At 32.4% G+C, this 12,256-nt stretch overlaps 1 protein-coding gene across 1 annotated transcript; it reads left to right on the plus strand.

Annotated features, from left to right (window-relative positions):
• Window positions 1-3,855: 3,855 nt before the first annotated feature.
• LOC112591898 lies at window positions 3,856-10,497 on the plus strand. Its single transcript, XM_025335841.1, has 3 exons — window positions 3,856-3,987; window positions 5,502-5,695; window positions 9,837-10,497. The coding sequence occupies exons 1-3, from the start codon at window positions 3,910-3,912 to the stop codon at window positions 10,495-10,497; spliced, it is 933 nt and encodes a 310-aa protein (XP_025191626.1). The 5' UTR covers window positions 3,856-3,909.
• Window positions 10,498-12,256: the final 1,759 nt, after the last annotated feature.

A 12,256-nucleotide genomic window follows, 5' to 3' on the forward strand; every position in this document is an offset into this window, starting at 1 on the left:
AAAATCAGCAATACAGTGATAATGATTGGAACCACCTTTTAGTTTCAAGATCCAAAAACAAGAGAAATAGTAAAAAAAAAAGAAGAAAAATCATACTCACGTGTAAATGTCAAAAATAAATCCCATGTTTCCATTGTCAAAGGCCGTGAAAGCGGGTGAAGCACAGTAGGTACAGCGGCGATGAAAAGTCTGTCAATTATTATTTCAGTATTATACCTACGCGTGTCGCACCTTATATTATTATTATACACGTCGAGAAAAATAACGAGACGACAGTCACCCGCTTTCTCGTACACACGATAGTCGGGTCGTCCCGCGAGTATATATACGACCAACGATTCTGGAAAGATCAAACGAGCACGTCACACTAATATAATATTATGTGTAATAATAAAAAAACCTACCCACCTCGCCTACACCTGTCCCACCCTATCTACCTGTCTTTCGTTTGCCTCCTTTTATTTACCCTCGAGGGTTGTATTTTATAATGTATACACATCGTGCGTTTTCCGGAAACAAAAGCTCCGGCGGCGCGATCGCACGACTACATATAACAATACTGCAGTCAGTCGATTACCGAAATTCATTTGTTGAATTCGTTGACTCGTCGTTTCCGATTCTGGTCTTAAATTACAATAGTATAGTACAAGAAACGTGTACACCATTATAATATGTTATAGGTATCCTGAGAAGACAATCATACAATTTTATTGTTTTCAGATCGTTTGTAGAAGTTAAGCCAGTACTTCAATAAATACAAATAAAATATTTAAATGTGCTTGCAGAGTGATTCATTACACAAAGGGTGATTTCAAGTCAGCGACGACACTTTGATTATTGATCTGTCGTTACATCACAAAATAATTATGATTTTTAAAAACCGATTTTCATAAACCGTAATATTATGGTATGATAGAAAAGTATAAAAGACTTTTTTGACCCCGGTGTGCGTTTTTTTAAAATTTTTAGTATCATTTATTAAAATTATTTTAAAAAATATTTCATTCATTACCGTTAAGTTATAATCGGTAAATAATAGCGACTAATGACTAACAAAAATAATAATAATGTTTGTAAAAAAACAATTAATGTCGCTAGTAATAAATTCGATACCGGAAACACGGCATTATTCAAAGACAATGCGACGACGACTAAATTATATATTTATTTATGTAATAGTAAATTTCAGTTTAAAAGCTAATCCGTGGACGATGGGATTTTAAATTCGAATTGTTATGCATATATTTTATGCAAAACAATAAAATTGTCTCTAGAAATAGCGTTTTAGCCGTTTGCAGAAATTGCCTACACAGTTACATCGATATTGATCGCGAATGGTTTAAAATAATTGTTTTTGAACATTATACTACAATTCAATATATTATTTTAGGATATTTTATGCTTAGTTTATAAACTGTCTAATACATATTACAATATTATAACAATATAACAATATGCGTACGTAGGTAAATAATATCAAACGTTCAGCTCATTTTTTTTATCAAATTATATCATACTTAGAGGTACTTGAGACATATAATGTAAATATTATTTTAATATGTGTAGATCATTATATGAAATCAAAACAGTGTAGATAATATCCAAGTAACTGCAAGGTCTGACATAAAATATTATACCTAAAGATAACAGTGGAAGTGAATGAAACGTTCAAATACTGTTTATACAGTACCAAAATTATCCATATTTGAGTAAAAATTATTTATTTTAATGTGCAGCACATAGAATATTATTCTGCATCAATTTTTCAATGAATGGCGTCGATTTTCGTCCGGTTTATAATTAAAGGAACGCGCGTGGCTTTGACGTTTGGATTTTGGACAACAATATAATTTAATTATTAATATTTTCATTGATTTAAAATATGCCGTATACTATACATCATTACTAACAGTGAATTTATTATTTTAGTTGTGTCGATTAACATTTCAAAAGAAAGTAATTAAATTTATTTTCATATACTTTGCAATTAATATAATAAGAAATGTAGTCACGGTGGCAGGCAATTCGTTAGTTGTAGTAATAATAATATTGCAGTATTACCTATGTTTTATACAATTGTAAGGTGTAATATAATTATTAAAATGTAATGTCATCGAATTTTTAAATAAATATTACAGTCATATTTTATGATAAAAATATACTATGGCAATAATATAATATGACATTATAACGACTAGAATAATTTAAATTCTTTAAAATAAATATACATATACGATATTAAATCATAACAAAATACAGAATTATAATATACAAGCAATTTAAATAGAATATTATAACGATTTCATATTAAAGACGTTTGGTTTGGTGTATACGGTTATTTAATGTTTCAAGCAATAATTTAAAATGGATATAACACTGATCGAATTTAAATTAGTTTTAATGGAGTTGATATTTGATTTTTATAAAAAAAACCATTTGAACTTCTCACATAAACCTCTTAATTTCTTAACCATGCAGTGGTATGGAACGCTCAAAATTATTTATTAGTTTATTAAATATTATTATGGTTCTCCAGAGACTCCTCGCAATTTTTTGTCACTATCGTGTAGATTAAATTACACACGTACGGTTCTGAATACATTTGGTTTTTAGAATATAATTAAGATAATTGATACTTATACATGATTTTTTACGACAACATTATTATATTGTTATATAATATATTCACACGACTACACATAGTACACAGTATTATATAATATTGATAAATGTTTATAAAATGTATATTATTTATAGATAGTATATTGGGTCGGGGAAAGTTTGGAAACGCATTTCAATATTATTTGCACACATAGTTTTAAATTTGAATGCGTAGTTTTTCAAACTTTCTAGTCACAATAGATTATTTGTGTATCTATGTGCATTATATCTGTACACAAACGACGAACACGGCGCATTTAACGTCAGTCATTATAAAATATAATATAAAACTCTCCTGTATTTATTCCAAGAATTTATCGAATAATATGTTTTTATTTTGAACACGTAGGCAGTCAATAAATCAACCGATTCTAATTAGTTATAAAATTACAAACTTTTACAAAACTATTTTATTTGATTCTACTTATACAAATAATTACTGTTTCAAATATGCGCATATAGTTATTTTAAACAACAAAGATATTTTCATCCTAACTCTATTTCATAGTTTCATGTCACACGAAAATATTATCGAAAATATGACAAAATTATTGTCAATTTATTAGTAACCGATTTTTTTCGCCGCTCAAAACTCAAAATTTATTTAGCGAAAAATAATAGATGGGTAATTACAATAAGTAGTAATTAGGTATTGTATATCTATATTCGCATCAATAATAATATCTATATTGCAGTTTAATATCGGCACATATACCTAGATTTTATAGCTTCAAAATTGAGTTGTTGAAATGGAATGTACCGTTATCTTATGATTAAAATCGATTTTAAAAGGGTATTTATTGCAAAGAAATACGATATTATACGATTTACTTTACGACTGTTATCGTGAGAAGACATGGACATCTAATTATCATTTAGGTCATAAAGGTACATTAATATATTAGAGGCAATTATGATAATTTAAAAACTACAAATGGTTTTCAATTATAATGCACTTACTATCATATCATATATGTTCTACTACGCTAATTATCGTCTTGCAGGCATACTGACCATTATCGGACATATCGGACACCACAGTCGAATGACGATTTCAATACAGTTTGCTTACCGTTCTAAGTCAAATAAATGATAGTGAATATGTTTCTAGTACTATTGCGATCCGTACTATTCCTGTTTGCAGCGCACGCGGTCATCTGCACAGCTATTGCCGGTCGGAGCCATAATCGGCACGTGAGTTTTTTAGATTCGCTTCACTTGTTCCCACGACCAGCGTATTTACCGATTATGCCTTACTACGAGGTCGATATTCCACAACAGGAAGGAAAATTTTTCGGCGTAATGGCAGCCACTCGATATGAAACCGTGAGTATAACGTTTAAAGACTACAAATGGTCGGGTTGATCGTAGTGGTGTTTATTGACGTTCATATTAGACGGAGATATTCCATAGAACGCACTTCAAACAGTACTTGTATAAGTTGATAAAACAACGAAATATTATGATCATTATTGAGCTGGAATTACAACCGAAGTTTGAAATATAAATTGTTTCATTCCGATGATATGAAATTGTTCGTATATTGGATTTTTGAAGTTTGTGTAAATAAATATGATAAACAGTATATATTCATTAAACACACATTTGTAGTTTATTCGCAAACATGTTAGATATTGTATGCTTTTATGCATGAATTTCAAATTTTTTGAATAATTTTGCTTATGTTACTGTCTTGGAAACAGTATATAATAACATCAATGACAGTGCATGATTAATAAATATATCATATATTATAATATATACCTATTGTATTCTATATCGATTTCCGAGTGATCCATGTTACGGAAGACACTTATTATTTTAAAAACTATTGATGTTTTTGAAATTTTTTTTTACTTAATTTTAAATCATTAAAAAGAATATTTTTAATAAAAAATTTAGTATTATACCTTTTTTACACTAAACTACCGTCATTTTTTTGATAGTTAATAAATAAAAGAGTTTATTAGTTATGACCATTTAAAGTTTTTTATTTTACTGGGTATATCTGTTATACACTCCATTTGGCTCATCTTAATTTTAAATACTAATAATTCACAAACTATCAATCTTGAATTTAATTTTTAATACATCGAAGCACGTAAAAAAATAAATCTGTTATGTAAAAATGAATTAAAAATAAAAAAAATCATCAAAAAAATTTCTCTAAAAAATCATTTTTGTATAACAGATTATTTTTAGTGTACTTTGATATATAAAAATCAAATTGTAAATTGGTAGCTTGTGAATTATTAGTATTTAAAGTTTAAATAAGTGAAATAAAGAGATATAACAGATATACTCCGTAAAATGTTTAACTTAAAGTAATAATAACTAATATACTACTTTACTTTTTTATTATCAAAAAACTGACGATAATTCAGCGTACAAAAAGATATAATACAATTTTTTATGAAAATTTTATTTTTTTAACGACTTAGAACTATGAAAAATATAAATATTTTCAAAAAAGTAAGTATTTTTAGAAACAATGGATCACATGATATATATATATATATATATATATATATAGTACTATACAGTTTCAGTCGCGCTTTGAACACAAATTTGAAAATGACATGTCGTTATATTATTATGATTATTACCTGTAGTACTATATAATAACACTATACGGTTCCTGTCCGATTAGTCGCGGCGAGGGGCACGGGATGATTTCACTTTCGTGTCCAAGGATCAAGGCCGATCCGGTGGTGATCCACCGAAAATCAATAATCAAAAACGTGATCCGATCCAGTCACGGATCTTTAAAGCGGCCGTTACATAACCGCTTAATTCGTTTGTTGACACAACGATAATAATAACAATAATGAGCATTTCAGATTACTGTCAGAGAAACCGTGCGTCCGGTATGCTTGTATGTTGATGGGAACGTGCCGTCTTGCGATCACGTGATCCACAGCAATCATAAGAACCGCCCGCAGAAAGTTCCTGGACCAGCCAATTCTCGGCGTCCACCGGTCGTCGATTATGAGACGTATTTCATTGAACCTAGCAAACCGAATGCGAAAATCGAGTGAGTCTCTAACAAAATATCATCAATATCACGATAAATTAATTGTCCCTTAAAAAATATGTTCAGATTTCAAAATGATAAATTGTTTAATAAAGTAAAATAGTGAATATCATTACACTTTAAAGTTAAGTCAAGTACCAATCAAAACAGTAGATTATCACTTATCAATCAGATGTTTTTACATTAATTAATGTCTACGAATGTTCAATATGTCTCATTTATCCCCCGCCCAGCGATGATTATACGTCCGGAACGATAACCAAACTAGTGTCAGAGGTGATAGAAAAACTGTAGAAACTCATCTGGTTTATTTGACAACTGATAAACCATACTAACTACAACAAAAACCGATAATGATTTTTGAAACTCGGATATTTTTATTAAATACATTGTATTAATATACGTATAAAACATAAGGTGTTAATACACATTACATAAAATAACGATTATTAATTTAAACATATTGTTTCGCATGGTCTTGTATGATGTTGGGTTAAATAGTCGAAAACAAAAATACTAAATTGTATCATAATATAAAATAAAATAAATCCCCGTTTCTGCAGAACTATATGAAACGCAATTATAGTGGGCATAGGTATGCATACTATTGATTCGAGTTACGCAGTATTATATAGCTATAAGAATAAACCGAAACAAGAGTGATGGCTATTTATGGAATCGCGGCTAGAAGTACAGAGTGTACGTCCGATTCTAAGCGGAATTCAGTACATCCGATCTCGTAATTTACCGAAATAGCTGCTCGTATGGTACCAATAATGAGGCTATAATCGAGCTACATAATCCATCATATAGGTACGCTTTCACTTGTTATTACATTAAGAATGCCGTACAAGGACATGTTCAAACGTGATTTCATCAGAATTCTGAGGATTTAAATTGCCCCGAACTTATGAATAAAATAGGTGTACTTTATTCTTTGCGATATGTTAGTTTCTCTGTTAATTTACCAAGACTCAAGATTTCGACAGAGTTTTCATAAACTATTAAAGTCTTAAAAATTTTAAATTGTCTAACGAAAAACTCATTTCAATGCGCAATGGATAGCTAGGAAGTATTTCGTGCTTATAAACTGACCAAAGAGTATTACTAGTAATTAATAAATAATTACTTTTAGCCAGTAAAAGACGTTTTTGAAAAAAAATACTATATGACTTATTATTTATTAAAAAAAGAAAACCTATCAAATTTTAATGTATTTCATTCGAAAAAATAATGGTATAAATCAGCGGTTCTCAAACTTTTTATTTCGCGCACCATTTAAGTATATTATCAATCAGTCGCGTACCATTGATGATTAAAAATCCTACGACCATGCGGCCTTCCGCAGTTCCGCGTACCATCATGTAGTCTTTCGCGTACCACAGTTTGAGAACCGCTGGTATAAATAATTATCACCCATGAGTCTACCCTCTGATTATATTTGTTTTTTACCTGATATTGATACGAGTACGATATAAAAATAATTACAATACTGTATTTTAATATGAATCACACATAATGATATTATGTTTTTTTCTTTTTTTTTGGCAATAGTAGACTTTCAAGCTTGATATACTATGCCTATACTGTACTGCGCCTGTATTAAAATCGTTCAGTGTGTTGGCTCTTCTGTCCCACATCCAGCAACATAACTTTAATGTGTGAACAGTGTTCACTGAACACATAAATTTATTCGAGTACATTATTGTGATTATTTCATTTGTTGTGTTCACACGTTTACATAATACATTATATTATATGGTATCATATGTATTATTTAACAAAACGTATCGTTCTCTCCTGCTAGAGTAGATCGTATACGTGACGTTAACTTTTAATCAAAAAAGTTAAAAACGAATTAATGCGCGTAACGATAAAACTACATTATTACTACACACACGCACATATTATTATATAATATATAGATCAGGGGCACAGCTTGTGGGCGGACGTGATGTGTGCGAGTAAATTATTATCATTCACCATTTGCAGAGTGTACGCGGCAGACGAAGGGATGCCACCCTTATTTCTAATATTATACGAGCGCGAAAAACCGATAACGTCCGAAGCTATAACAGCGTTATCGTTATTTTAAAATAATATAACTTTCAGCGTAATCCGATACAGCTGGCCTTCATCGATACGTCATTACTGCTATTATAGATTATATACCGTTGTCCATCAATCGGGTGAAACGCGGTAGACATTTTTCTTACAGCCAAAGCTCAACAATTGTAAGGGGGAAGAAAAATATATAGATTTAAATAACCACTGCTTCGTACACATCAATGTAGTATACGAAATATACGTAACAGTATTATAATTATTTACATACGTTTTTGAATAACCGTTATACATTTTTGTGATTTACATACAATTTTACACATACAAGGGTCAAACGAGGACACCGTCGGGTCACCCACCCTTTGATTTACATGGTCGTGTATACTGTATAGTGTGTTGTATGATCCGTATATCATTTTAATTCGTAATACGATGGAAAATCATTTGAAAACAAATAAATAAAACAAGTTATAATGCGTATACAATTAGTAGACGTACTACAATTTTATGTCTGTAGAAATAGTTTTGAATATGTGCCATTTTTATTTGGTGAGACCAATTTAGACGGAAATGGTTCTCGGCTATTCGCATAAGTTATGTAATTGCACTATAAGATTATTGTATTGATACAAAAATGAGATGCTAGTGTACGCGTTCTTTTATTCAATAGTATAATATTATAAAATATCAACATTTTCATAAAATTGTTCATTTATTTTTCTTTTACTTTATTTTTGGGCGTAAAGTAAGAATTTTATTTAGAATAAATGTCATTATTGCTTTAAGTTGATTCGAGATCGATCGATGTATAGGTTATGTACAATTAGTTAAGTAATTATGTGATCAGCCATTTTTTAATTTTTGTGAATGAAGAGAATCTATTATCAATAGTTAGATCCCAGCTAAATTTTTCTTTAATTCGTAAAAATAGATATCGTTTTCAATTTTTCTTTTAAACTTTGAACAATAAAATTATATTAATCTGTATAATATATTCATGACTTGTAAATATAATTTTTTTTTTTAAACGCCCTGGGGCTTTATTATTTAAACGACCCGAAGGTCTTTATAAATATGTTTAACAATTATATATATTTTACATACTAGATATAAATTATATATACTTTACATTTTGATGGAGTAACTTCCAATGAAGTTGCTCTTGCCTTAATCTTAAATCTTAAACTAAGTCGTATGGTTTCAAACGCTTAAGGCGTCTGATGTCCTTGGAGTTATCTAATAATTGGATGGCCAATGGATTGACATGGTGATCTAGCCTCGTCTCGTGCTTGCGAGCAAACCTTTGGATTTCGTTTGCTATTGTAGGCAGCATCATATCACGGTGAATTCACGATTCGAACCATCACTGCAGCCTACCGGTTTGAAAGAAATATCATTTGACACACTATATATTATGCATACATGACTCGTATGGATTGTATGCGAGTTCTTTTGATTTTGAGTTTATGATGTATGAAAATACATCACATTATGAACAATGCAGGATTTTATTAAATTGTATCGATAAATTATGTTCGATAGACGACTGTCGTCCTTTACCTTAAGTTACTATTATTTCCTTTATTTATTTTTTTTTTACTGACACGCATACTATTTCATTGCGTCGTCAATAGTATTAAACATTAATCAAATACGCCTATAGCCATAAAAATGGTATATCCCATAATATCTTTAACGAAATCCGTTTCTGAATCGATACATTTTTAAAAATAGGTAAATAAAACGATCTGTCAGCGTAGTTACAAAACTACTCGCTTCACTACTCGTAGCGGTTTTATCAAGTACGGTTATATGTTGTACTTATAGTATATATATCGTAAGTGTATAATATATTATATGTATTACATTATTATATTATCAGACGTGAAATGCCATGACAGTAACTACCAATTCTGTAATAAAACGAAACCCACCCTTACGGAAACCTTAAAGTAGTATTGACATAATTTCAGCGAACGTGAGTGATATCGGTAACACTTAGAGGTTTCTCCGTGACAATACCTACCTATATATAGTGTAATACGTTTTATAAAACCGACGAAATCGACGTTTACAGGATAACCGAAATACCATACAGGGGCGCGTTCCTGTTGACGGACGCTACGGTGGAGGCGGACGGTCAACTTCAAGCAGCCGAAGAAGACGCGTCCGAGGCGGTGGGCCACGAGACGCCGGCGCTGCAGCAAGCCGTCCGGCCAGTGGCGGAGGACGTGCAGGAGCGGCGCACCGCCGCTGCCGCGCACGCGGACCGACGGCAGCTTCTGCAGAACGCGTTCGGAGCGGCCAGCGCGGCCGTCGCCGCCGGCGTGGCCAACGTGGGCGGCGTGGTCGGCATGGCCGGCGCGGTGGCCAACGCGGCCGTTGGCCGGCAGCAGGTCACCGTGTACGTGACGCGCGTGGACCGCGTGGTCGACGATCGGATCACGGCCACGCTGGTGCCCAAGAACTGCATGCCCGCCCGCGTGGACGCGTTGAGGCGGTGCAACGGCGCGGTCGATCCGTACTCGGCCGCGCTTCCGGAACCCGCGTACATGCTGCCGCAGCAGCCGGCGTACATGCAGGACGAGCCCGCCGTGGCCGTGGACATCGTGTCAAAGGTCGGCGGCCTCGTCCGGGACTTTGTCCACGCTCAGTCCGTCGCCACGGGCGGCGGCGGTGGCCTGCGCCGTTACCGGCGTGCTCCCGAAACCGACGTCATCGCTCGACAGCCACAATAATAATATAGCATATTAATGGTGGCGCGCCGCCGAAGCGGTTGTACACGCCGCGCGAATTTCACATTATTATTATAATATTTTATTTATTAAAGAAAACATAAAATTTTTTTCTAGACGATATAGTTATGGCGATTTAAAAATTTGTTGTCTCCGCGTCTTGCCGTCTCGTAGAGCACAAACTATTATAATATATGGCGCTGAGTTAATATAATATCTCTGGTGTCGCATAAGTATTGTTATGTCATATTATCATATTATATTATTAGTAAACAATAAACAGAATATCTACGATTACTATAATAATCATTATTGTTTTTAGGATGTGTTATTCGCCAAGCGTGCTCCTTGTCGTTATAATATAATATATTATGTTACTCGTATAATAAATAAAATAATATCCGTAGGCGGATGATTTTGTACGGCCGTACGACTTTCTGCATGCATCTCACAGGCCCAGCAATAATTCCAGCACCAATCACAACCCAGGATAGGCATGCACCACTTCGACAGAATCGTGGTGTATCAAAATATTGTATTATTATCCGGTTTTAGTGTCGACGTCCTTACTACCGCCCCCGTAGAGCGTTCGTCCGTTAGAAAAAACGAAAATGAAAAAATGAAAATAAAAACCTAAACCGAAACTCTTGGAAAGGGTTAGTGGAAGTCCATATTGTATACAACGACGATATAGGACAGGCTGCAGTATTTGCAGATCTATAGCAATAATATACGGTAGGTAGTACATCTGTCGTATACGATCGTTATGCTATATATATAACTTTTACATACAGCCACAGCAGCTCATTATATATTCACTCGGGCGAATACGACCCCGCCATCGAAAACTTTGTGAAATATACCCTATATCCTCCGATGTATATGAGTGGGTTGTCGGGGTGAAGGGAGTGGCCGTGGTTGTGGGAACAAAAAACAAATAATAATACCCGAAATTTCGATATATTTGTATATGGACAACTGAATGCTGAATTCAAAAACTCTCACACAGTTTCCCGGTACACCTATATATAATATAATATTTTTGCTTATACGTCTTATGTTCCGCGCATGGACCTCTAAATTATAATAAAAATGTTTCGTTGTAATGAATTGATATTACAGGGGAGGCTAAATCAAACGATCAACTGCGATCTCCTGCGTTCGATATAACGGTATAATATTATGTTGAAAACCAAATTTTTCGAAAACCCTAAGCAGATATTTGTATAAGCATTTTTTTCAATACCTAATTGTTCGACAAGGAATGTAATAAATAAAGAGAGTAAATATTGTTCGACGAAGAAGATTTATTTTATTTTTCTGAAATGTTATTTATACTCTTTAAACAAAATATTTATTTTTTTTTTTATCATAACAAAGATAATAATAATATGACGTCTGATCTTAGTTCATTTTTGATGGGAAATAAGCGGAGGTCGGACAAAAAATATGAAGAAGTCATTTATAGATACAAAATTATGTTATTTATTTCTAAGAAAACTCATTGAAATTTTAATGTTTGTTTAGTATTTTTCGACTTTATTAGAGGTACATCAAATAAATTTTTACTGGCTAGTCTTAGTACGGTTGCCAATCATAAGTTATTATATTTACTTTCTTGTACACGATAGTCGAAAGCACACAATAACTTCAAAAGTATTAACTAGTCATGTTGAAAGTCTGTGTTAATTTTTTACTATTAATATTGTTTTTTCTGTTTTAATATAAATGATTTTTTTTTTTTTTAATTAAAATTTTTTTT

The sequence above is a fragment of the Melanaphis sacchari genome, unplaced genomic scaffold (assembly GCF_002803265.2).
Source record: "Melanaphis sacchari strain LSU unplaced genomic scaffold, SCAv2.0 Contig146_pilon_pilon, whole genome shotgun sequence".
Taxonomy (NCBI): domain Eukaryota; kingdom Metazoa; phylum Arthropoda; class Insecta; order Hemiptera; family Aphididae; genus Melanaphis; species Melanaphis sacchari.